Source organism: Cetorhinus maximus, unplaced genomic scaffold (assembly GCF_964194155.1).
Source record: "Cetorhinus maximus unplaced genomic scaffold, sCetMax3.hap1.1 HAP1_SCAFFOLD_718, whole genome shotgun sequence".
Lineage (NCBI taxonomy): Eukaryota > Metazoa > Chordata > Chondrichthyes > Lamniformes > Cetorhinidae > Cetorhinus > Cetorhinus maximus.
The window spans coordinates 81699-107668 of NW_027596660.1; the positions used below are offsets into that span (position 1 = coordinate 81699).

General features: G+C 48.1%; 3 protein-coding genes across 3 annotated transcripts in view; all 3 read right to left on the bottom strand.

Annotated features, from left to right (window-relative positions):
• Positions 1-3502, bottom strand: part of mgat1a (alpha-1,3-mannosyl-glycoprotein 2-beta-N-acetylglucosaminyltransferase a) — a 64408-nt gene extending 60906 nt beyond the window's left edge. Inside the window, exon 1 of the mRNA XM_078535873.1 lies at positions 3387-3502. The gene's annotated coding sequence lies outside the window, so the exon portion shown is untranslated. The remainder of the gene's footprint in view (positions 1-3386) is intronic.
• Positions 3503-8675: 5173 nt separating this feature from the next.
• On the bottom strand, positions 8676-19062 carry polr1h (RNA polymerase I subunit H). The gene is made up of 5 exons (XM_078535871.1): positions 18959-19062; positions 18172-18302; positions 15250-15356; positions 9647-9756; positions 8676-8979 (listed from the first exon to the last, which is right to left on the bottom strand). The coding sequence occupies exons 2-5, from the start codon at positions 18293-18295 to the stop codon at positions 8955-8957; spliced, it is 366 nt and encodes a 121-aa protein (XP_078391997.1). The 5' UTR covers positions 18296-18302; positions 18959-19062; the 3' UTR covers positions 8676-8954.
• Positions 19063-23656: 4594 nt separating this feature from the next.
• The window catches only part of dhx16 (DEAH (Asp-Glu-Ala-His) box polypeptide 16), a 38045-nt gene continuing 35731 nt past the window's right edge, over positions 23657-25970 (bottom strand). The window contains exon 21 of the mRNA XM_078535870.1: positions 23657-24407. Coding sequence (XP_078391996.1) covers positions 24279-24407 — 129 coding nt within the window. The 3' untranslated portion in view covers positions 23657-24278. The remainder of the gene's footprint in view (positions 24408-25970) is intronic.

Below are 25970 nucleotides of genomic sequence, written 5' to 3' on the forward strand. Positions count from 1 at the left end.
TGTGATATTTATATTGATTATAGAATCTCCCCATCTCTCGGTGTGATATTTATATGCAGAATTATAGAATTTCTCCCTCTCTCCATGTGATATTTATATATCGATTATAGTACCTCTCCCACTCACTCCATGTGATATTTATATATTGATTATTGAATCTCTCCCCTCTCCATGTGATATTTATATATTGATTATAGAATCTCCCCTCTCTCCGTGTGATATTTAAATATCGATTATAGAATCTCTCCCTGTCTCTCCAGGTGATATGTATATACCGTTTATACAATCTCCCTCGCTCTGTGTGACATTTATATATCTGGTTCAGAATCTCTCCCTCTCTGCGTGTGATATTTATATATCCATTATAGGATTTCTCTCCCTCGCTCCGTGATATTTTGATATCAATTATCAATCTCTCCCTCTCTCCGTGTGACATTTATATATCAATTTTAGAATCTCTCCTTCTCTCTGTGTGATATTTATATATTGGTTATAAAGTCTCTCCTCTCCGTGTGATACTTATATATCAATCATAGAAGCTTCCTGTCTCTCCATGTGAAATTTATATATTGATTACAGAATCTTTCCCCCTCTCTGATTTATATTTATATCGATTATAGAATCTCTCCCATCTCTCTGGGTGATATGTATATACTGTTTATAGAATCTCTCCCTCTCTGTGTGACATTTATATATTGCTTTCAGAATCTCTCCCTCTCTGCATGTGATGTTTATATATCCATTACAGGATCTCCCTCCCTCTCTCCATGATATTTTGATATCGGTTATAGAGTCCCTCCCTCTCTCTGTGTGATATTTATATACCGTTTATAGCATCTCTCCCTCTCTCTGTGACATTTATATATTGCTTTCAGAATCTCTCCCTCTCTGCATGTGATATTTATATATCCGTTATAGGATCTCTCTCCCTCTCTCCGTGTGATATTTTGATATCAATTATACAATCTCTCCCTCTCTCTGTGAGATATTTATATATTGATTATAGAATATATCCCTTTCTCCATGTGATATTTATATATTGATTATACCTCACCCTCTCTCCGTGTGATATTTATATATCGATCATAGAAGCTCCCTCTCTATCTATGTGACATTTATATATCGATTATAGAATCTCACTATAGCCCTATATGATATTTATATATTGATCATAGAATCTCCCTCTTTCTCCATGTGATATTTATATATCGATCATAGAAGCTCCCACTCGCCGTGTGATATTTTTATATCGATTATAGAATCTCCCCCTCTCTCCACATGATATTTATAAATCAGTTATAGAATCTCCCTCTCGCCGTGTGATATTTAAACATCGATTATAGAATCAGCCCCTCTGTGTGATATTTATATATCGATTATAGAAGCTCCCATCTCTCTGTGGGATATTTATATATTGATTATAGAATACGTCCCTCTCTCCATGCGATATTTATATATGGATTATAGAATCTCTCCCTCTCTCCGTGTGATATTTATATAACGGTTATAGAATCTCTCCATGTGATATTTATACATCGATCATAGAATCTCCCCCCTCTCTCTCTGGAATATTTATACATCAATTATAGAATGTCTCCCCCATCTCTCTGTGTGATATTGATATATCAATTATAGAATCCCTCCCTCACTCTGTGTGATATTTATATATCGATCATGGAAACTCCCTCTCTCCGTGAGAAATTTATACATTGATTCTCCCGGAGGGGGAGATTCAATAAGCAATATATAAATATCACATGGAAAGAAGGAGCTTCTATGATCGATATATAAATATCATACAGAGGGAGACTCTATAATCGATATATAAATATCAAGCGTCTCTCCCTCTCTCCATGTTTATATATTGTTTATAGAATCTCTCCCTCACTCCTCGTGATAGTTACATATCGATCACAGAAGTTCCCTCTTTCTCCATGTGATATTTATATATCGACTACAGATTCTCCCTCTCTGTGTGATATTTAAATATCGATCATAGAAGTTCCCTCTCTCGCTGTGGGATATTTATATATCGATTATAGAAGCTCCCATCTCTGTGGGATATTGATATATCGATTATCGAATCCTTCCCTATCTCTGTGGGATATTTATATATCGATTATAGAATAAGTCCCTCTCCCCATGTGATTTTTATATATCGATTTAGAATCACCTTCTCTCTCCGGGAGATATTTATATATCGATTATAGAATCTCACTCTCGGTCCGTCTGATATTTATATATTGATCATAGAATCTCCCTCTCTCTCCAAGTGATATTTATACATCGATTATAGAGTTTCTCTTCTCTCTCCATGTGATGTTTATATAGCGATTATAGAATCTCTCCCTTTCTCCATGATGTTTATATATCGGCTATAGAATCTCTCCTGTCTCCATGTGATATTAATATATTGATTATAGAATCTCTCCCCTCTCCATGTGATATTTATATACCGATCATAGAAGGTCTCTCTCTCTGTGGAATATTTATATATCAATTACAGAAGTTGCCATCTCTCTGTGAGTATTGATGTATCGATTATCGAATCTTTCCATTTGTGTGGGATATTTACATATTGATAATAGAATATGTCCCTCTCTCCATGTGATATTGATATATCAATTATCGAATCTTTTGGCTCTGTGGGATATTTGTATATCGATCATAGAATCTCTCCCTCTCTCCGTGGGACATTTATATATTAATTATAGAATTTCCCCAATCTCCGTGGGATATTAATATATCGATCATGGAAATCCCCCCTCGCCTCTCCGTGGGATATTTGTACATAGATTATAGAATCTCCCCCTCCGTGGGATGTTTATACATCAATTACAGGATCTTCCTTCTCACTGTGGTACATTTACATATTGATTAGGGACTATCTTGGTTCTCAGCTCTGTGTTTCTCACTTCTCAGTTTACTTATATGTTGATTATGAAGTTTGTCACCTCTCAGTTGTATATTGATGTACTGATTATGCAGATTGTCACCTCTCAGTTGTATATTTATATACTGATTATGGAGATTGTCACCCCTCAGTTACATGTTTATATATTGATTTTGAAGTTTATCACCTCTCAGCTGCATAATGATTCTAGAGTTTCTCGCCTCTCAGTTGTACATTTATATATTGCTTCTGGAGTTTCTCACCTCTCAGTGGTATTATAGACTCTGATACCCCCTCTCTCCCTGTTGAAGCTGCTGCCTGGGGCACTTGCTCTCTCTCTGCTGTCACCAGGGTGACTGAGAGCCCGGGACCCGGCCTGGTCCCCATGGTGACAAGTCCCTGGGGTCTCCATGGCGACGGGTCCTCCCTCCCCGCGTCCCGCTCGCCTTCCTCCCCAGCGCAGTGGGTGCCCCCTGTCTCCACGGTTACTCACCCTCTCCCCCATGGTTCCAGCTCTCGCGCTTCCTCTCTTCCTGCTCCAGCCGGGCTCGGCGCGGCGCGGCGCCCGCGCGCACAAAATAGACGTCAACGCGTCTGCGCGCCGTGCGCCGCGTTCAAAGCGCCGCGTGGGGAAGTGGGGGAGGAGAGGGACTGTCGAGGAGGCCGAACCTAATTGGCCGCTCCGGCGTCATGTGACGAACAGCAGACGTGGTCAACACCGTTCGGCTCTGACTGGCTGACCTTGAACACGTGCTGCGCGCCTATTCTGTGAATGAATGATCAAGACTGAAGTTGATAGTGGCATTAACGTCCCAGTTGCCAACCCTCCCGGATTACCCTGGAGTACTCTCAAGGGAGGGGGGAAAAATGTCATAGCGGCTTTGGAAAAGTGAGTTCCACCCAAAGAAACATGTCTGTTTATTGTGAAACAAAATAGATCTGTGGTGGGGACAAAAAAGTCTGTTTCACTGGCTTTTAGTATTTATTTTTATGGTAATTAGCCATAGTTCAACAATGGACCATAGACATTTCTCTCCATCAGAGGGAGAGACAATTGGTTATGTATGGTGTTGCAGACAGGAGGGTGTTTAATTTAAACAGCCCCAATTTCGCCTCTCACCACTTATCTGTAAACAGAAAGGTGTTTTTTGATTTCCCCCTCAATATATGGTAGCGTATTTTCCCAACGCCTCAGTTTTGATGTGATCCAGTTCTCTATTCATAACCCCACAGCAAACTTCAGCTAGAATGAACTAAAAGGGTTAGTTTATTTTACAGACTCAAAATGCTGAATGGGGAGCTGTCACTACTTAGGACCCGGTACATTCATACAATAAAAAAGGGGATAAGGGGAAGAGGTACAGGGCAACGACCACTGAGAAGACAATTATTGTTTCACATGAGGCCAGAGTCATGAATCAAAGTCCAATGATGTATTTTTTCACAGAGTCAGTCAGCAGACTGAAGGTGGATGCTGGATAATCCACTTTTTAAGTAGAGATGACTTCCACGATGGGATAGGCACATAGAGATGAATTAGTCTTGAAAAGTGTAGGTGGGGAGCCAGATACTGAAGAACCTGGACAGAGCCCTTTACTGCTGCTGCCAGGTAGATGGAAAATAGCAGTCTGTCGTTTCTCAGCTCCACAAGACAATATTACAGGTTCTAGCAAAGTGGTAAGCAACCTGCATGCAGCCCAACAGGGTTCTGAGTGTGGCCCATGAGACATTTTGTTGATCGTTGTCCACATGCAAGGCAGCCAGATTCCACTGGTTTCTGCCCGGGTAGCTTTTTTCCTACCAGTATTAAAGTGATACTCACGCAAAGCAAGGGCATGTGAAGTGAGGTGCATGCTGATTGCACACAACATTGACTGCGAGAGCAGAGAGCTCCCTCTACGTCCAAAGTGCTGCCATGGTTCAATCGGCATGCCCCGCAAATTCTGATTCATGAGGTCATGGTTAGTGCACATGCCCGATTTCAATCTTGCAGCCCACTGAGATGAAGGAGGGTCACTCATGCAGCCCACTCACTAGCCTCGGTTGCCCATCACTGTTCTAGCAGCTTGGGAAGGGTGTCTTGTGGTGTCATGTGACATGATTCCCACTTCACCTTGGTTTGGACAAGGGATGTATATTCCTTGTCTCGATTCTTGAGATAGTTAATGTTTCAACCGTTAATAATTTCAACAGAGGTTTCTGGGTCTTTTCACACCCGCTCCCGCCCTCCTGCAGACAGATCGTCTCCAGTGGCCAAGAGCCTGGCCTTAGAAATGTAAAGGGCCTTTGTACAAGTCTTGAAGATTTGATCTCTGCAGTCACAGGGACATTCACGCCTGTTTAAAGATAATGAGGTTGCTGCTGTTCTGAAGGACAAAAATTCCTTTCGTGTGAGTCATAGCCCGACATGGCTTCAGTCAGTTTAAAGCCTTTGTCCAGTGTATATATGAGCATACCACTCCACAAGCATGGGGCAAGGCGAGGAGGTAGGCCTACATGAACTACCACAGCTGGTACAGGGATCGAACACACGCGGTTGGCAGGGTCACCATCCCGCAGGGAAAAAATTAAGGGACACTGATGTGGGGAACCGTACAAGCAGGGGGTTGGGGGTGAATGTGCTGGTGAATCTGTCCAATCCGGCAGCCAGGAGCACTGCAAATGTGATGCGTGCTGCGCATGCACAAAATTTAAATGCAGTGAAATACAGAATTCAGGCATGATACAATCCGGGGCACAGGTCAATCGCCTCTATTACGGGACAAACCCGTTAAACCCAGGACGGTTGGCCATCCTGGCACTTGGCTAAAGTGTGATGTACAATCATTCACCACCACTCTCTTTTTCTTGCCACTCAGCCAAATTTGTATCTATGCTGCCACTATCCCTTTTATTCCATGGGCTTCAATTTGTGGCACTTTATCAAAAAACTTTTAGAAGTCCGTATATACCACATATACCCTCTCCATTACCTCATCAAAAAACTCAGTAAAGTTAAAAATAATTTGCCTTTAACCAATCTGTGACGACTTTTCTAGTTAATCCACACTTGCTCGAGTGACTACATACATACAAACATACAAATTAGGAGTAGGCAAGCCTTCTCTATTTGATAAGATTGTGTCTGATCTGATTGTGGCCTAAACTTCATTTTCCTATCTACCCCTATACCCTTTGACCCCCACTTGTCAATCAAGAATCTATCCAACTCAGCCTTGAAAATATACAATGACTCTGCCTCCACTGCTCTCTGGGCAAGAGGATTCCATAGAGTAACAACCCTCAGAGAAAAAAAATTCTCATCTCCATCTTAAATAGGAGACCCATCATTTTAAACTGTGTCCCCTAGTTTTAGTCTCTCCCACAAAGGTAAACATCCTCTCAGCATACATCCTGTCAATTACCCTCAGGATCTTACATGTTTCAATAAGATTCTTTTCTTTTCAATCATATTCTTTTAAACTCCAATGGATACAGGCCCAGCCTATCAAACCTTTCCTCATAAGTTTACCCTCCTCCATCCCAGGAACGAGTCGAGTGAACCTTCTCTGAATTGCTTCTAATGGAATTATATCCTTAAGGTCAAAGCTGTACACTGTACTCCGGATGTGGTCTCACTAACAACTATGGCATAACATCCCTACTTTTATATTCCATTCCCCCTGGCAATAAATGGCAACATTCCACTCGCCTTCCTAATCACTCGCACTGTTAATTTTGTCCTGGAATATCGGCTCTAAAAGCTTTCCCACCACCGAGGTTAATCTGACCGGCCTGTAGTTGCTGGGTTTATTTTTACATTCCTTTTTGAACAAGTGTAACATCTGCATTTCTGAAGTCCTCTAGCACACACCCATATGACTGAAGAAGAGTCATACGGACTGGAAACGTTAACTCTGTTTCTCTCTCCATGGATGCTGCCAGACCGGCTGGGTTTTTCCAGCATTTTTCTGTTTTTATTGCAGTGCTCAACTGGTGGGTGTCCCAACTTTACTCTTTGCTCTGTTGCTCTTTCGTAACATTCTTGCATTTTTCTGTAAATAGCATCGAAAGTTTTGCTCTACCTACTGGCCCTAGGAATTCCATTTCACACGTGACTCAGTAATGTTGCCTCAAACGCTTCTTGTGCAACTAAATGACAGCCTACATAAAACAAACAAAGACTTGTTCAAGGCCTTTGAAGAGGATCAATAATATGGCAAAACAGGATCACATTGTTCCAAGACATATTATAAAGAAACTAGTGTACTAAATGCCACAACTGATCACAGGCAATGTTGAATATAAGCTGAACAGTGGCACTCTATCCCTCGCAGAAATACAATTGAACTGCCCCGCAAGAGTACCATTCAGCCCCCAGTCCAAACTTGACAACACTGCAAAACAGTGGACCAGGTCCTCTTGCATCAGATTGGACTTCCATCCAAGTTTCAAAGTCATTTCTCAATTGAATTAAATCAGTCCTGTTCTCCGGCAGATCAGAAAAGACTGCTGCAGGCGACAGAAAGTGGGGAACGAAGAATGAGATGAAAGGGATTCTCTCCCATTCCTTAATAGTTGCAAGGTATGATTCCTGCTGCCTCCTTGAATTTGGCTTTGGGTGGATTTGAGATTCATCTACCAATAGATTATAGAGGTAAGCAGGCAGGAACCGCCAGTAGGAAGCACTTTCCTCCCAGGAAATTTGTCCTCAGTTCCGGGAGACTCCTGGGCGTCACATTCGTTCAGGAGATTTTCCAATCTGACGCCTTTCACCGTGAAATTATTACATTCCTCAGCGGCCATTTTACTCATGGGTATAACGTGGAAAGATGGCACTTCTGACAGTGCAGCACTCCGTCAGTACTGCAGTGTCAGCCAGCATAAACCCTTATTTATTTTTCTCAGCCAATGCGGAGAGCCAGGACGGAACTCTGGGGTGGCACATCAGCCTCTGACATGTCACTTTCAGGAGAGTTGGGCAGGAAATTATCGAGAGGAAAAACGAACTGGAGGAAAAGTCAAGGTCATTCAACATTTGACTACAAACAAAAACCTTTACAAAGAGCATTAATAATTAATGGTTATGTAGGCTGTAATTCAGCGAACAGCAATGCCTCAATGTGCAGGGTGCACCCAAGGTAACAAAGCAGACCAGACCATTAGGGAGTGATGGTTCAGTGGCTTCAAAGACAAAGGCTGTGGCAGAAATGTGAGAGCGTTTAGAAATTCCACGATTTTGAGTGAGAGGAGGAGACCTGGGCGAGCAGTCAGACCACGCAGGAGTGATCTTACAGAGATGGATGGTGTGACCAGCAGGCGCTCCATTCTGGCTGATGTGACCGACCTGTCACGTGCTGGGTGCATCTGTCTGGTTAAGTGTCTCACGCAGCTCTGTTAAATCTACGCTGACGTGTCCCTATTTTTGAGTCTTTAACAAGCCCTGCCTTACCTCCACCCGTGCCACACAACCTCCGCCAGGTCCCAGCCCCCATTCTGCAATGCCTTCAGCACCTGGATGGGGGAGGGGGGGGGGGGGGCGGGGGGGGGCCTCTTGCTTTGCAACAGCCAGACTCTTACCCAGTGCCCCGCATACAACCCGAGCAGGGCCGCGCTGCCCGCTTTCTCAACGAGGGTGTGGGGACTTTGACTGCCAACATCCCTGTGAAGCATCTTGGACATCTTTACTATGTTAAAGGCAACACGTGTAAATGCAAGTTCCTGACGCTATAACGCATTGTGCTTTGTTTATTACTCATGGATCCTGGTTTAAGCCACCATCACATGAATGTTCCAAAAACTCTTGACAATCTGAATTTGGTTTGTTTATTTACATAATCTGTAACTGAGTATCGTACAGGTCTGGGGGTGGGGGGGGAGAGAAAGAGAGACAGCCCTCGCCCTGCAATCGGCCCATTAGTTGCATGAAGTTATGCACATTCCGACCGCACTCACAGCCCAGCGGCCACAATGTCCCATCTAATACTCAGTCTCAGAGGCTTCATGCTGGAGCGAGGCACCATCAAACCAGCTCCTTTAAACCAGTCCAAGCTCCTGCCACACACTTTGAGCTCTCCTGCGATTAGGAGTCCTCCTTTTCCTGGTACCTGAAAGGATGAGATACAACATCAAATGCGTTGCAAAGCCAAGATTATGGTTACAGGAGAGACGGTGGTGCAGCGGTCATGTCACTGCACTCGTAATCCAGAGGCCCAGCCTAATGGCTCTGGGGACATGGGTTCAAATCCCAACATGGCAGCCGGTGTCATTTAAAATCAATTAACGTAAAGCTAGTCTCAGTAATGGTGACTGTGAAACCATCATCAATTGGCATAAAAACCCATCTGGTTCGCTAATGCCCCTTTCAGTGAAGGAAATGTGCCGTCCTTACCTGGTCTGGTATACATGTGATTCCAGATACCATGTGATTGAATCTGAACTGCCCTCTGAAATGGCAAGTCACTCAGTTCAGAGGCAATTATGGATGGGCAACAAATGCTGGCCTTGCCAGCGACTCCCACACCCCATGAAGGAATTTTAAAAAAAAACACCATTGGTTGAATCTTTTGACCAACTGCACCTCACTCCCACCCTTCCCTGAAACCAGCCAACTCACCCCACCAACCCCCAAATTCCTGGAGACACATCTCACATAGCCTTGACCGCACTCCACCTCCGCTCCCCCTCCCAAACCTTCCCCCACAGCCCCCCAAAACAGGTCTGCGCCACTCTCCGCGATTTCCTCCGTTGTCCCCCACCCAGCCCTGTACCCACCTGCAATTCATGCACGTGTAGAACACAGTCTGTCCTTCATCTGCTGAGCGGGTCTGCCGTGTGTGATACACCATCCCGTCGTGTCCACAGCGCGAGCACTTCCGGTCCACCTGGGGGCAGAACACACTCTGGTTTGAAAACAGCAAATGTCACCACCCCACACCCCCCCACTCCTTTAGCGTCTGAGACTGGGGAGCCACCACCGGATAGTTTGTACCCTCAAGCCCCTGCGCCTCTTCCACCTCAATGGCCACCTTCCCACAAGTGGGTCTTAACCTGTTCGCACAATTCCACCCCCCTCCCCCCAATTCACCACCTAACACACCATCCCCTCCATTCATATGGAACAGGAGATGGGAATGAGGAGAAACTCTCTCTCTCAAGGGGGTCGTGAGCCTTTGGGACTCTCCTCCCCAGAGAGTGGCAGAGGCAGGGTCCGTGAATATTTTTAAGGCAGAGGTAGACAGATTCTTGACTAACAAGGGAGTCAAAGGTTATTGGGGTGGTGGGGGGGGTGAGGAGAGTGGACTTGAGGCCACAGACAGATCATGTGGCAAAGCAGGCTTGAGGGGCTGAATGGCCTACTCCTGCTCCTAATTTGTATGTTTGTATATACGTCGTTTAAGTCTCCTCCTGAGCCTCTTCCGCCATTCTTGGCTGATCTTTGACCCAACTCCATTTACCCTCTGTTGCCTTATATCCCTTAATACCGTTGGTTGACAAAGCTTTATCAATCACAAATTTAAAATTATCAATTGACTTCACAGAAGAGTGGTCCAAACTACCACAACACTTTGTATGTAGAGGTGTTTCCTAACTTCACTCCTGAAAAGTCTGGCTCTTAATTTGTAGACCACACCTCCTTTGTCCTAAAGCACTGCCCCAGTCCTCCCTCCGCCACCCCCGCTCCCCCCAAAAACAGGTAGAGGAAATAGTTTCTATCTACCCAAACAGTGTCTCTAAATATCTTGATCAAATCACCATTAATCTTCTAAATCCCAGGGAATACCACCCGAGTTTGTGTAGTCTCTCTTGATAATTTAACCCTTGCAAGTCCAGATTTCATTCTGCTGAATCTATGCTGCACTCCCCTCCAAGGCCAATATATCCAGGATAGACAGATTTTTGGCCTTCAGGGAATCAAGGGATTTGGGGAGCGGGCAGGAATGTGAAGTTGAGGCCAACGTACTGAGTGGCAGAGCATTCTCAAGGGGCCACATGGTCATCTCCAGTCCCTATTTCCTATGTCCTCACTTTCTTTTATTCTTTCATGGCACGTGGGCAACGCTGGCAAGGTCCAAATTTGCTGCCCATCCCTAACTGCCCTTGAACTGATTGGCTTGCTCAGCCATTTTAGAGTCAACCACATTGTTGTGAATCTTGAGTCACATGTAGGCCAGACCAGGTAAGGGTGGCAGATTTCCTCCCCTATAGGGTATTAGTGAACTAGATTGTTTTTTTTTACAACAATCCATGATAGTTTCATGGTCACCATTACAGAGACTAGCTTCGTAATTCCAGATTTACCAACTGAATCTAAATTCCACCACCAGGGCAGTGGGATTTCTAACTCCCAAATACTAGCTGGGATATAATCAATCCTAAAAGTATCAGGATTCTTGAAATGTATTCAGCAGAACTTTTTTAAGCCAGTACAAAGAAAACACAACAAGAGAAGGGGCAGATCTTGATTTTAAGGGAATGAGGATGGGCAGGTGGAAGAGGTCATCAATGGGAGCACAATTCCGAATTCAGTTAGATTTAGCACACTTATGGAAAAGGACAAAAGGTAGACCAAGAGTTAAAGTTTTAAATTGGGGAAAGGCCAATTTTTACTAAGCTGAGATTTGGCAAAAATGGACTGGAAATAGCTTCTTGAAGCTAAGTCAGAGCCAGGGAAGTGGGAGGCATTCCACAAAGAGATAGAGAGGGCTCATAATAAGTGTGTGCCCACAAAGAAAAAAGGGTGGGACTCCCAAACCTGGACCTCTCTGGATGTCGAGCAGCATACAGGATTGGATAAGGCAGAAAGCAAAGCTTTTGTCAGATACTGAGAGCTCAATACTGAAAGCCTACAGTACAGCTAATTCTCCTAAAGTGTTCTTAAAAAAGTGTACTAAATGAATACCACATTTGCACAAGAAAACATGTCATAATGATGGGTTACGCTCTTGACATTAAAAAACCTACTGGCTGCCTTAAACCTAAGTGGCCCAAGGATCCTCTTACTAACTTACCGCCGTATATTATCGCCTGCTCACTGTGTCTCCCTACCCTCCCACTTGCCACCTCACCCAACTCTCCTGCTCACCGCCTCTCCTAACCATACTGCTCATCGCCTCAATTGACCCTCCAACTCACCGCCTCTCTAGCCTCTCCCACACTGTGCTCCTCCTACTGCCTCGTTCGCTTCTTTGCTCACTTCCTCCACCCGCGTGCCTCTCTCAAGCCCAGAGCCACAGCAAGGGCTTGGGAGAGGAGCAGTGAGCGGGAGGGCCGGGAAAGAGAATTGGCAAATGGAAGCGAGCGGTTGGGAAAGGCAGCGCTGTGTTTAAAAAGACAAACCGAGCATGCACAGTTGCTACGTGACTCTCGGCACACACGTAGTAACAACGCTAAAATGAAAAGGGGGACAGCGGTATTGGGGTAAGTTCCACAATTTACAAATCCCGCTTAAGTGAAAATGCGTTATTTGAATGCGCTTTAAACGGGGTATTCCCCTACAAATATAGGAGCGAAATTTAAAAATAAATTAGGAAAACAAAGAGCAGCCATGAAAAAATATTGGCAAATAAGATCAAGGAAAACCCAAAGGTGTTTTATAAACACTTGACATTGCGTCTCCTGCCAACACAAGACGGCCCCGAAGATGGCTCCTGCCAACAACGAAAATGGCTGCCGATAGCTGTCCGCACATGCTCAGAAAACCAATGATGTCATTCCGCTGCGCCCGGCCTGCCAGGGAACTTGAGATAGAAACTTAAGCCTGATTTCATTGCTCTGCTGCCAATCCACTTTTCGGGATGATGGAGAGAACACTGGGTTGTGCATTTACATCCGTAAACACATCTCCTCCAGTTTCATTAGGTTTTACATGTTTTGGGAATGGGCTATCAAAACATTTTATGTAACTCTGGGTAAGCCTCTTACAGTGTCCACTAGATCCGGGCGATGAGGGAATACCAGTTAAAGAAGCAGAAGTTGCAAAATACAGCCCTGCAACTCCAATAACTGTTTGATAAGCACCTCTGCTCCTCCTGGCCACTGCCTACTCTGCCGCTCGCGGTGACATAACGGAACAAAACACCAGAGCTGCGCATGCACAGCATTGGCCACAAATGCAGCCTACGCTTAAAGAGCAAGAGGACAACGAAGGTAAGTGTAGAACCTATTCAAGGAAATCATTATCGTGACCTGTGTGCGGAGGTGCAAAACATGGGCATGGTTCCAAATTAATACTTTGTGACTGTCATCACAAAAAGAGGAGGAAGGTATGGGAATTGCAGTTCAGGAGGAGTGTGAAATATTGGACGGGGTAAACACAGTGAGAGGGGAAATATTAAAGGAGTTTAGCATCTTCGAAATCGGATAAACAACTAGGCCTGAATGAAGTGTATCCCGAGCCATTCAGAGAAGCCAAGGCAGAAATAGCAAAGTCTCTGGCCATTTTCCAATCCTCTCGTCAACAGTCCTGCCAACATTGTGCAGTTGTTTAAGCAAGGGAGGAAGGGATAAACCGAGCAACGACTGGCCAGTCAGTCTAACCTTGGGTGGTAGGCAAATTATTAGAAACAATTTTGAGACAGGATAAATCTTCATTTAGAAAGGCACAGATTAGTCAGGGCCAGTCAGCGTGGATTTGTTAAAGGAAGATCATGTCTGACTAACTTGACTGAATTTTTTGACGGAGATCACATGGTGTGTCGGTGAGGGTAGAGTGTTTGACGTAGTCTGCATGGGCTTCTAGCAAGGCTTTTGACATGGTCTGACATGACAGATTGGTCAGAGAAGTAAAAGCCCATGGGGCCCAAGGTAAAGTGGCAAGCGGGTCTAAAACTGGCTCAGTATGTCAGGAAATTGTTTCCGCCGGTTGGGGAATTGAAAACATGGGGGCAGTGTCTCAGGATAGGTGGTCGATCATTTAGGACTGGGATGAGGAGAAATTACTTCACTCAAAAAATGGTTACAAATCTTTGGAATTTTCTACCCCAGAGGGTTGTGGATGCTCCATCGTTGAATACATTTACGGCTGGGATAGGCAGATTTTTGGTCTCTCGGGGATATGGGAAGCGGACAGGAAAATGGAGTTGAAGCCCAAGATCAGCCATGATTGTACTTCATTGCAGAGCAGGCATGTTGGGGCGTGTCGTCTACGCCTTGCGTGTCGTCTATGCCTGCCCCTATTTCTTCTGCTCTTACGTTCAGTGGCAGGAAGCAAAGGGTTCTGGTGGATGGGGGTTTCTGTGACTGGCAGGCAGTTTGCAGTGGGGTTCCACATGGTTCCGTACTAGGCCTCTTGCTCTCCGTGGTATATATCAACAACGTCAATTTAAATGTAAGAGGCATGATTTAGAAGTCTGCAGTTGATAGAAAAATTGTCAATTTATCCCTTTGAGCCTGTTCCGCCATTCAATAAGATCACGGTTAATCTGCGACCCAGCTCCACATACCCACCTTTGCCCCATATCCCTTAACACCTTAATGCCCAAATTTAAAATTACAACTGATCAACTACAGTCCGTTGAAGAGAGTTCCAAACTTCTCCCGTCCTTTGTGTTTCCTCATTTCACTCCTGAAGGGTCTGACTCTAATTTTTTAGACTGTGTCCCGCTAGTCTTAGATTCCCCGACCAGCAGAAATAGTTTCTATCGACCCCATTTGTCCCCCTTAATGTCCTAAAATCTTTAATCAAAACACCCCTTAACAATTTAAATTCCACGGGATACAATCCTAGTCTGTGTAATCTCTCTCTGTAATTTAACCCTTGGAGTCCGGGTATCATTCTGGTAAATCTATGCTGCCCCAAAAGGCCAATATATCCTTCATATAGAGATATAAAGGACAGCATTCTATTAGCCTTTTTACGTTACTTTCTGTACACTTTAGTGATCTGTGTAGAAGGGCACCCACCACAACCCCAGTCTCTTTGGATAGTCACTGTTTCTAGCTTTTCAGCATTTAGAATGTATTCTATTCTATCTTTTTAAGTTCAGTGAATGACCTCACATTAGACTCTATATTGATACCCATTTGCCATAGATCTGCCCATTCACTTAACCTATCAATAGCCCTGTAATTTTAAACTTCAATTGACACTGCTTACAATACTGCCTATCTTTGTGTCAACGCTTCCCCCAACACATTTAAATTACTCAACACACCCGTCATTACAACGCCCCAAAGTTCTCTTCAATCATGCCTCCTGAATAAAGGGCTCTCTTAATAAGTCTTCCCATTCAAAGACTGTTCCAAAATGGTCTCCCAAAGCCCACAGTGCCCCCACCACCCTGCCCTCACCAGTCACATTTGAGTGTCTCCCTTCCAGTTGTCTCTGATTCACAAAAGCTCGCGGCATCCCTGGTAACTCCATCATGGCCACTCACCACAGGTCCTTTCAGTTCTCCTTCCTCGACCACAGCTGCCATGTTTAACTGCATAACTTCTGGATTGTTAAACACCATCTCCGAGCAGACCTCGGTTCCTTCAAACACTGCAAAAGAACAAAGTTAGCAACATGGAGCTCAGATTTAAAATACAGGCCACAGGCCTCAAGCCATTTCCAGACCAGTTGAAATCTAGGTCGAAATCAAACCCGTCCCGACCTGGGGCCCTCAAACTGAAGGCGGCCTGAACCGGAGCCCTCAAACTAAACTCAGCCCCAAATAGGCCTCGTATTAAACCAAACCCAGCCTGTCAAACTAAACTCACCTCAAATCCAAAACAAAAACAGAATTACCTGGAAAAACTCAGCAGGTCTGGCAGCATCGGCGGAGAAGAAAAGAGTTGACGTTTCGAGTCCTCATGACCCTTCAACAGAACTGAGTAATATTAGGAGAGGGGTGAAATATAAGCTGGTTTAAGGTGGAGGGGGGGGGGGTGGTTGTAGGGACAAGCAAGCAGTGATAGGAGCAGATAATCAAAAGATGTCACAGACAAAGGAACAAAGAGGTGTTGAAGGTGGTGATATTATCTAAACGAATGTCCTAATTAAGAATGGATGGCAGGACACTCAAGGTACAGCTCTAGTGGGGGTGGGGTGGAAAGACTAACCGGGCATTAAAGGTATAGATTTAAAAATAATGGAAATAGGTGGGAAAAGAAAAATCTATATAAATTATTGGAAAAAACAAAAGGGAGGGGGAAGAAACGGAAAGGGGGTGGGGATGGAGGAGGGAGTTCAAGATCTAAAGTTGTTGAATTCAATATTCAGTCCGGAAGGCTGTAAAGTGCCTAGTCGGAAGATGAGGTGCTGTTCCTCCAGTTTGCATTGGGCTTCACTGGAACAATGCAGCAAACCAAGGACAGACATGTGGGCAAGAGAGCAGGGTGGAGTGTTAAAATGTCTCAATTTCTGGTGATAGACTGTCCACCAATATCCATTACAAGCCTACCGACTCCCACAGCTACCTCGACTACAGCTCCTCACACCCCGGTTCCTGTAAGGACTCCATCCCATTCTCTCAGTTCCTTTGCCTCCGTCGCATCTGTTCTGATGATGCTACCTTCAAAAACAGTTCCTCTTACATGTCCTCTTCTTCCTTAACCGAGGTTTTCCACCCACGGTCATTGACAGGGCCCTCAACCGTGTCCGGCCCATCTCCCGCGCATCCACCCTCACGCCTTCTCCTCCCTCCCAGAAACATGATAGCGCCCCCCTTGTCCTCACTTATCACCCCACCAGCCTCCGCATTCAAAGGATCATCCTCCACCATTTCCGCCAACTCCAGCATGATGCCACCACCAAACACATCTTCCCTTCACCCCCCCGGCGGCATTCCATAGGGATCGTTCCCTCCGGAACACCCTGGTCCACTCCTCCATCACCCCCTACTCCTCAACCCCCACCTATGGCACCTCTCCATGTCCACGCAAAAGATGCAACACCTGCCCCTTCACTTCCTCTCTCCTCACCGTCCAAGGGCCCAAACACTCCTTTCAAGTGAAGCAGCATTTCACTTGCATTTCCCCTAACTTAGTCTACTGCATTCGTTGCTACCAATGCGGTCTCCTCTACATTGGAGAGACCAAACGTAAACTGGGCGACCGCTTTGCAGAACACCTGCGGTCTGTCCGCAAGAAAGACCCAAACCTCCCTGTCGCTTGCCATTTTAACACTCCACCCTGCTCTCTTGCCCACATGTCTGTCCTTGGCTTGCTGCATTGTTCCAGTGAAGCCCAACGCAAACTGGAGGAACAGCACCTCATCTTCCGACTAGGCACTTTACAGCCTTCCGGACTGAATATTGAATTCAACAACTTTAGATCTTGAACTCCCTCCTCCATCCCCACCCCCTTTCCGTTTCTTCCCCCTCCCTTTTGTTTTTCCAATAATTTATATAGATTTTTCTTTTCCCACCTATTTCCATTATTTTTAAATCTATACCTTTAATGCCCGGTTAGTCTTTCCACCCCACCCCCACTAGAGCTGTACCTTGAGTGTCCTGCCATCCATTCTTAATTAGCACATTCGTTTAGATAATATCACCACCTTCAACACCTCTTTGTTCCTTTGTCTGTGACATCTTTTGATTATCTGCTCGCTTGTCCCTACAACCACCCCGCCCCCCAACTTCTCTCCCCCCACACTCCACACCCAACCCCCCCCCCACCTTAAACCAGCTTATATTTCACCCCTCTCCTAATTTTACTCAGTTCTGTTGAAGGGTCATGAGGACTCGAAACGTCAACTCTTTTCTTCTCTGCCGATGCTGCCAGACCTGCTGAGTTTTTCCAGGTAATTCTGTTTTTGTTTTGGATTTCCAGCATCCGCAGTTTTTTGTTTTTATCACCTCAAATCCAGGCCAACAAACCAAACCTGGCTCAGAGGGAGGCTTGCAAACAAAAACTTGACACCTCAAACTAAACCCAGTTCAAACTTGTCTTGGTTTCATGGGACAGAGTTGATGGAGGCATCACTCTGTAACCATCCCTGTGCTCTATCTGCCCTGGGAGTGTTTGATGGGGACAGTGTGGAGGAAGCTTTTCTCTGTATCTAACCCCGTGCTGTACCTGTCCTGGGAGTATTTGATGGGGACAGTGTAGAGGGAGCTTTACTCTGTATCTAACCCTGTGCTTTACCTGTCCTGGGAGCGTTTGATGGGGACAGTGCAGAGGGAGCTTTACTCTGTATCTAACCCGTGCTGTACCTGTCCTGGGAGTGTTTGATGGGGACAGTGCAGAGGGAGCTTTACTCTGTATCTAACCCGTGCTGTACCTGCCCAGGCAGTGTTTAATGGGACAGGACAGAAAGTTTTACTGTGCGCACAGCTCCTGTAACATTTCCCCAAGCAATCTTAAACACTCACTGTGAACACTGATTTGGAAATCACACTTGCGACACACGACGTACTCCTCAAGGCCAGGCAGTGGCAGGATCGTTCCGCACTCAGGGCAGAAATCCGGGTCAGACTGGAAGCAAGAATCAGCCATTGTACTTCTGGAGAGGCCGAAAGAATTAGATTTTAGTGTACATGGGACATGAGCTGCCTGTACCCTCGTCTCCAGCAATGCAGCCTCTACCTCTCAGCTTCTAAATACCCTTGTTACCCAAAATCATCGCAAACTGTCTCTCCTCTCCCTCCACATTGCCAATGACTAATTTGGATTTCATGGTTCGCTTGGGGCTCCGGAATTGAGACTGTCATTCTCCAATGTCTCAGCCTCCAAATGCCACAGAATCCCGAGTACACAGGTTTACAGTTAGTAGGAGATCCCATGCTGATATAGAGCAGGGGAATTCTTCCTGGTGTCCTGGGCTAATACTTGTGGCTCAACCAATATCACAAAAACAGATTACACGGTCATTATCACATTGCTGTTAGTGGGAGCTTGCTGTGTGCAAATTGGCTGCTGCGCTGCCTACATTAGGACAGTGACCGCACTTGAGAGGGGCTCCAGTGGCTGAAAAACACTTTGAGACGTTGTGAAAGGCGCTATAGAAATGCAATATCTTTTTTTTCCCTTCGCTCCCCCACCCATATCTGCTGTTCAAATTCATTCCCTCTTCCTTCTCCAGCTGCTCCCATCGGGGCCAACCCAGCCCCATTAACCCGAATTGAAATAGATGAAAATCTGCGCCCCGGACAAAATCACCTTCGGCCTGCGACTCAGGCGCTGGGCCCAGAAATAGGAAACATCGCCCCCTCCTACCCACTCCGCCCGGCTCCAGGCGCAGCGCCACCGGGCGGAGGGGAAGAACCGCCAACCACAGCGCCACCTGGAGGAAAGGAGGAGAGAGGAGCCACCAGCGACAGCGCCACCCGGCGGAAGGGAGGAGCCGCCAGCGACAGCGCCACCCGGCGGAGGAAATCCGAGAGAAATGATCAGGATTGTTGACTCCTGCCATTGAGAGAATTAAATATTACTAATAAATTAGCAATGATCAGTTATTTTGTTGAATGGCTGGTATTACGATCCCAGCTGATATTACTACTGAACAATTCCGTTTCCAGAGGCGAACCCTCGATAGATCCAAGCCTTTTTTTTTAGAAACCATGGAGGAAAGTTATTTAACAAATTCACTGGAATCTGGTGAATTTTTAGGCAAAAAATAAAATATTTATTAAACAAGAAAAATGAACTATATTACACCAGACAAAAATGTTAGAAAGATCTTAATACAAACATAAGAAAACGATTCAAATATTCACTATTCCTTCACCCAGCGATATCTTTGCAGACACATACAAACTGGGAACGAGAAAACGTACCATATCTATCTTATACTCTAATATTTGCGTTACATATGAACCAACTGGTGAATCATGGACGGATGCAACATGCTCCAAAGTAAATGACAGATGTGACCAAAGCCGATTCTATGGATTTCTCAACAACCCACCCAGCCGCTTGTCACACCGTGAACCAGCCGGTCTCCCTGAAACTCTGTTTTTCTCATGAGGGTTTCCAATCTCCATATTTGAGGAGCTCACCTGGGAATGCTCCTCACTGCTGCTCCCACTTGGACAACTTCAACAAGGGCCCACCCCTCCAGGGTTTCAATCCTGCCTTCCGAGATTCCTTTCCCTTGGACCTCCGAGGACACTCACGCTTCACCTTCCAAAGCACACTTTCAGATCTTTGGCCATGCCAAACAGAGCGCCACTGCTCCAAAAGGGTACCTTTGCCCTAATGGCCCGCAGCATGTGGTCACCAACCTTCGGCTGCCTCCTCGGATCTCAACCCGGCTTCGCTTCAAATCTACTACCCGCAGCTCTTTCTTTGATCTCTGTCTTTGACCCTGCCTGGGACTTTCTTCTGGGGCCTTTTTCTGTCCCACTCCCTGGTTTGGGACCTCCTCCTTGATTTAGAACTTCTTTAGAACTTGGAGGGCAACTTGCAGGTGGTGGTGTTCCCATCTATCTGCTGCCCTTGTCCTTCTACATTGTGGTGGTTGTGTGTTTGGAAGGTGCTGTCGAAGGAGCTTTGGTGAATTCCTGCAGTGCATCTTGTAGACGGTACACACTGCTGCTACTGTGCGTCAGTGGTGGAGGGAGTGAATGTTTGTGGATGGGGTGCCAGTCAAGCGGGCTGCTTTGTCCTGGACGGTGTCAAGCTCCTTGACTGTTGTGGGAGCTGCATCATCCAGGCAAGTGGGTTATATCTCACCACACTCCTGACTTGCGCCTTGTCAATGGTGAACAGGCTTTGGAGAGTCAGGAGGTGAGTTACTCATCGCACTATTCCTAGCCTCTGACTTGCTCTTGTAGCAACTGTATTTATATGGCTAGTCCAGTTCAGTTTCTGGTCAATGGTAACCCCCAGGATAGTGGGGGATTCAGTGATGGTAATGCCATTGAACATCAAGGGGTAATGACAACAAGCCACATAAGATGATAGTAAGGTCAGATGACTAAATGCTGGGTCAAAGAGAGGGGTTTGAAGTAGCATTTTGAAATAGGAGAGGTGTATGGAGGATATACCAGAGGTTAGGGCCTTGGTAGCTGAAAGCACAGCCACCAATGATGGAGCAAATAAAATCGGGGATGCGCAAGAGACCAGAATTAGATGAGCACAGAGATCCCGGAGGACTGTCCATCAGAGATAGGGAAGGATGAGGGATTGGAAAGCTTTAAAAACAAGGTTGAGAATTTTAAAAACGAGGCCTTGCTTCGCCGAGAGTCAGTGTAGGTCAGCGAGTGCCGGGGGTGATAGGTGAAGTGGAATTGATGTGAGTAAGGACATGGGAAGCTGCTGCCACAAAGTCATGCTTATCCATGTACCTTGTCCTTACTGACCTCCTTGGCTCTGCATTCCTCAGTGCGTTAACTTTCAAGTTCTCGCCATCGCTTTACAAATCTCTCCATAATCTCAATGTTCCCTGATCTCCTGGTCCACTGTATTCGCTCCCCCCACCCCCCCAACCCCTCCTTCAGACCCTCTGTGGCACATAAGCCCTGCTGCCTCACCACATCTCTCTCCTACCACTGTCCTAAATTCCACCTCAACATCCCTGCTTTCAGCCTCCACATCACCCCCAGGCCCCAAAGCTTCCTGTATTGTGTCCTTGCTGTCAAGGAAGCATCTGCATTCAGGGTATGGCATACAGACATTGGCAGTAATCACATGAATATCGTTCTGACTGTGAAGGATCCTCACACCCTCTATCAGGGGTCACTGACTGCAGTACTGAAGGAGCCCAGTGATGGGAGCCTCCCTGTCCTGGTTCACTGACATTAGTCTGTTTGTAGAACCCACGGCTGGGAGATCCTTGGGTCTTCTAGCACTGAGGATAGCTGAGGCCGCTGTGTTAATAGTCACTAACTACAGCTCCTGAGGGAATCCAGTGGCGAGGCCTCTCAGTCCTGTCAGAGACACACTGGCTTTAGGCCCCTGAGGGAATCCAGTGGCGAGGCCTATCAGTCCTGTCAGAGACACACTGGCTTTAGGCTGCTGAGGGAATCCAGTGGCGAGGCCTCTCAGTCCTGTCAGAGACACACTGGCTTTAGGCTGCTGAGGGAATCCAGTGGCGAGGCCTCTCAGTCCTGTCAGAGACACACTGGCTTTAGGCTCCTGAGGGAATCCAGGGGCGAGGCCTCTCAGTCCTGTCAGAGACACACTGGCTTTAGGCTGCTGAGGAAATCCAGTGGCGAGGCCTCTCAGTCCTGTCAGAGACACACTGGCTTTAGGCTGCTGAGGGAATCCAGTGGCGAGGCCTCTCAGTCCTGTCAGAGACACACTGGCTTTAGGCTGCTGAGGGAATCCAGTGGCGAGGCCTCTCAGTCCTGTCAGAGACACACTGGCTTTAGGCTGCTGAGGGAATCCAGTGGCGAGGCCTCTCAGTCCTGTCAGAGACACACTGGCTTTAGGCTCCTGAGGGAATCCAGGGGCGAGGCCTCTCAGTCCTGTCAGAGACACACTGGCTTTAGGCTGCTGAGGGAATCCAGTGGCGAGGCCTCTCAGTCCTGTCAGAGACACACTGGCTTTAGGCTGCTGAGGGAATCCAGTGGCGAGGCCTCTCAGTCCTGTCAGAGACACACTGGCTTTAGGCTCCTGAGGGAATCCAGGGGCGAGGCCTATCAGTCCTGTCAGAGACACACTGGCTTTAGGCCCCTGAGGGAATCCAGTGGCGAGGCCTATCAGTCCTGTCAGAGACACACTGGCTTTAGGCTGCTGAGGGAATCCAGTGGCGAGGCCTCTCAGTCCTGTCAGAGACACACTGGCTTTAGGCTGCTGAGGGAATCCAGTGGCGAGGCCTCTCAGTCCTGTCAGAGACACACTGGCTTTAGGCTCCTGAGGGAATCCAGGGGCGAGGCCTCTCAGTCCTGTCAGAGACACACTGGCTTTAGGCTGCTGAGGAAATCCAGTGGCGAGGCCTCTCAGTCCTGTCAGAGACACACTGGCTTTAGGCTGCTGAGGGAATCCAGGGGCGAGGCCTCTCAGTCCTGTCAGAGACACACTGGCTTTAGGCTGCTGAGGGAATCCAGTGGCGAGGCCTCTCAGTCCTGTCAGAGACACACTGGCTTTAGGCTCCTGAGGGAATCCAGGGGCGAGGCCTCTCAGTCCTGTCAGAGACACACTGGCTTTAGGCTCCTGAGGGAATCCAGGGGCGAGGCCTCTCAGTCCTGTCAGAGACACACTGGCTTTAGGCTGCTGAGGGAATCCAGTGGCGAGGCCTCTCAGTCCTGTCAGAGACACACTGGCTTTAGGCTGCTGAGGGAATCCAGTGGCGAGGCCTCTCAGTCCTGTCAGAGACACACTGGCTTTAGGCTCCTGAGGGAATCCAGTGGCGAGGCCTCTCAGTCCTGTCAGAGACACACTGGCTTTAGGCTCCTGAGGGAATCCAGGGGCGAGGCCTCTCAGTCCTGTCAGAGACACACTGGCTTTAGGCTGCTGAGGAAATCCAGTGGCGAGGCCTCTCAGTCCTGTCAGAGACACACTGGCTTTAGGCCCCTGAGGGAATCCAGTGGCGAGGCCTCTCAGTCCTGTCAGAGACACACTGGCTTTAGGCTCCTGAGGGAATCCAGTGGCAAGGCCTCTCAGTCCTGTCAGAGACACACTGGCTTTAGGCTCCTGAGGGAATCCAGTCTCGAGGCCTCTCAGTCCTGTCAGAGACACACTGGCTTTAGGCTCCTGAGGGAATCCAGTCTCGAGGCCTCTCAGTCCTGTCAGAGACACACTGGCTTTAGGCCCCTGAGGGAACTAACGGATTTGTTTAGTAGTAAATTCCTCCCAGGGGCGAGAGGGGGTCGTTCCATTAGTAAAAGTTCCATTGCAAGTATTCTACACGGGCTACAGATATTAACAAACGAAAGACCGAGCTATAACGGGAAGACAAGAGCATTTTTTTTTACACAAGTGCCAAACTTTATTTAAAACCTCAATAATCAGCAAGTCCAGGCCGCCGAGGCACCCCGTGCTGCAGAAACTACACAGGTACAAAAGTGAACGAGTCCTGAGAATCAGTCACTGCTGCTGATTGAAGCTGAGCCCGGCTCTGTGATACCTGCTCCTGGGCAAGGCTCCGAAAACTACTGGGTTTTTGCGCCGGTAACTCGCCCCGCTTGGTTATCTCGACCCGGTGCCTCTGATCCACCACGGTGATTGCGGTGTGGCACCAGATGAGACTGCCAGACCGCAGCCTGGCTATGATGGGAGTCACCGTTGGTTGGTCGCGGGCCTTCGTCGCCCAGCCCCGAGCTGCCGCCTGCTGGGGCGAGGTAGATTCCTCCCAGGGGCGAGAGGGGGTCGTTCCAATTCAATCCGACCTGGGCATCGGACGCAATCCCGGGAATGTCAGTGGAACCCGTATTCAAGGTTATCTTCCATACGATAGTCAGTCTGTGCATAATGAACGATCAAGAACTGTGACAGTGGTCCAAGGGTGACATGGAACTGCCCTGGGAGAGGGTGGGACACACACGGCTCATGTTCCTGGCACAATAGGTCTGACCTCTGGGGAGCGCTGTCACCCTCAGCCCAGCTCCTCCCGGGTCTTCCCCACCTTCTTGGGCATCTTCTTGTTGGCCGCATCCTGCAGCTCTTTGGACTTGTAGTAATGAGGAGCAACCTCCAACAGCCATCCACTGTCGATCTCAATCACCTGCAACATAAGGGCAGATTGAGATGAGTAGCACAGAGTTAAAAGGTACCCGGCGCTGCGCAGACAGAGATACAGAGGGTGGTATGCTCAGTGAAGGGCGGGGGGTGGTGGAGGAGGAAGGGGAGCTGACTCATTACAAACTGAAAAGGCGGCAACACCATCATCAGGCTCCATCCATAAGACGGGGAACCCTTCCTCATTGGCCAGGTGTCGGCTGTGGCTCGGTGGGGGGTGCTCTCTGACTGAGCCGGGAGGTTGTGGGTTCAGGTCCCACTCCAGGGGCTTCTCCCGGTTGACACTCCCAGCACGGTGCTGAGGGAGTGCTCTTTTACGAAGAGACATTAAACGGAGGCCCTGTCAGCCTCCTCAGGTGCGGAGGCCCTGTCAGCCTCCTCAGGTGCGGGGGCCCTGTCAGCCTCCTCAGGTGCGGGGGCCCTGTCAGCCTCCTCAGGTGCGGAGGCCCTGTCAGCCTCCTCAAGTGCGGGGGCCCTGTCAGCCTCCTCAGGTGCGGAGGCCCTGTCAGCCTCCTCAGGTGCGGAGGCCCTGTCAGCCTCCTCAGGTGCGGAGGCCCTGTCAGCCTCCTCAGGTGCGGAGGCCCTGTCAGCCTCCTCAGGTGCGGAGGCCCTGTCAGCCTCCTCAGGTGCGGGGGCCCTGTCAGCCTCCTCAGGTGCGGAGGCCCTGTCAGCCTCCTCAGGTGCGGAGGCCCTGTCAGCCTCCTCAGGTGCGGAGGCCCTGTCAGCCTCCTCAGGTGCGGAGGCCCTGTCAGCCTCCTCAGGTGCGGAGGCCCTGTCAGCCTCCTCAGGTGCGGGGGCTCTGTCAGCCTCCTCAGGTGCGGAGGCCCTGTCAGCCTCCTCAGGTGCGGAGGCCCTGTCAGCCTCCTCAGGTGCGGGGGCTCTGTCAGCCTCCTCAGGTGCGGGGGCCCTGTCAGCCTCCTCAGGTGCGGGGGCCCTGTCAGCCTCCTCAGGTGCGGGGGCCCTGTCAGCCTCCTCAGGTGCGGAGGCCCTGTCAGCCTCCTCAGGTGCGGAGGCCCTGTCAGCCTCCTCAGGTGCGGGGGCTCTGTCAGCCTCCTCAGGTGCGGGGGCTCTGTCAGCCTCCTCAGGTGCGGAGGCCCTGTCAGCCTCCTCAGGTGCGGAGGCCCTGTCAGCCTCCTCAGGTGCGGGGGCCCTGTCAGCCTCCTCAGGTGCGGGGGCCCTGTCAGCCTCCTCAGGTGCGGAGGCCCTGTCAGCCTCCTCAGGTGCGGGGGCCCTGTCAGCCTCCTCAGGTGCGGGGGCTCTGTCAGCCTCCTCAGGTGCGGAGGCCCTGTCAGCCTCCTCAGGTGCGGAGGCCCTGTCAGCCTCCTCAGGTGCGGAGGCCCTGTCAGCCTCCTCAGGTGGATGTAAGACCCCATGTAGCCACTATTTTGAAGAGCGACAGGGCGATTTCTCTCGCATCCACTGATTCTCTGTCAACCGATACCACAAAACATATATTTAGACTGGCTGAGCTAAACGGCCTCTTTCTGTGTTGTATGAACGTAAGAAACAGGAGCAGGAGTAGGCCATTCAGCCCCTTGAACCTGCTCTG

What these genes read in the sequence shown, in the direction of transcription:
- polr1h (XM_078535871.1), bottom strand. Translation starts at nt 18,295, where the DNA reads ATGGCTGATTCTTGCTTCCAGTCTGACCCGGATTTCTGCCCTGAGTGC. An exon ending in GAGAACTGAAAGGACCTGTG is followed by an intron (nt 9,757 to 15,249) that starts GTGAGTGGCCAT and finishes TTCTGCCCCCAG; the next exon opens with GTGGACCGGAAGTGCTCGCG. An exon ending in TACACGTGCATGAATTGCAG is followed by an intron (nt 8,980 to 9,646) that starts GTGGGTACAGGG and finishes TCATCCTTTCAG; the next exon opens with GTACCAGGAAAAGGAGGACT.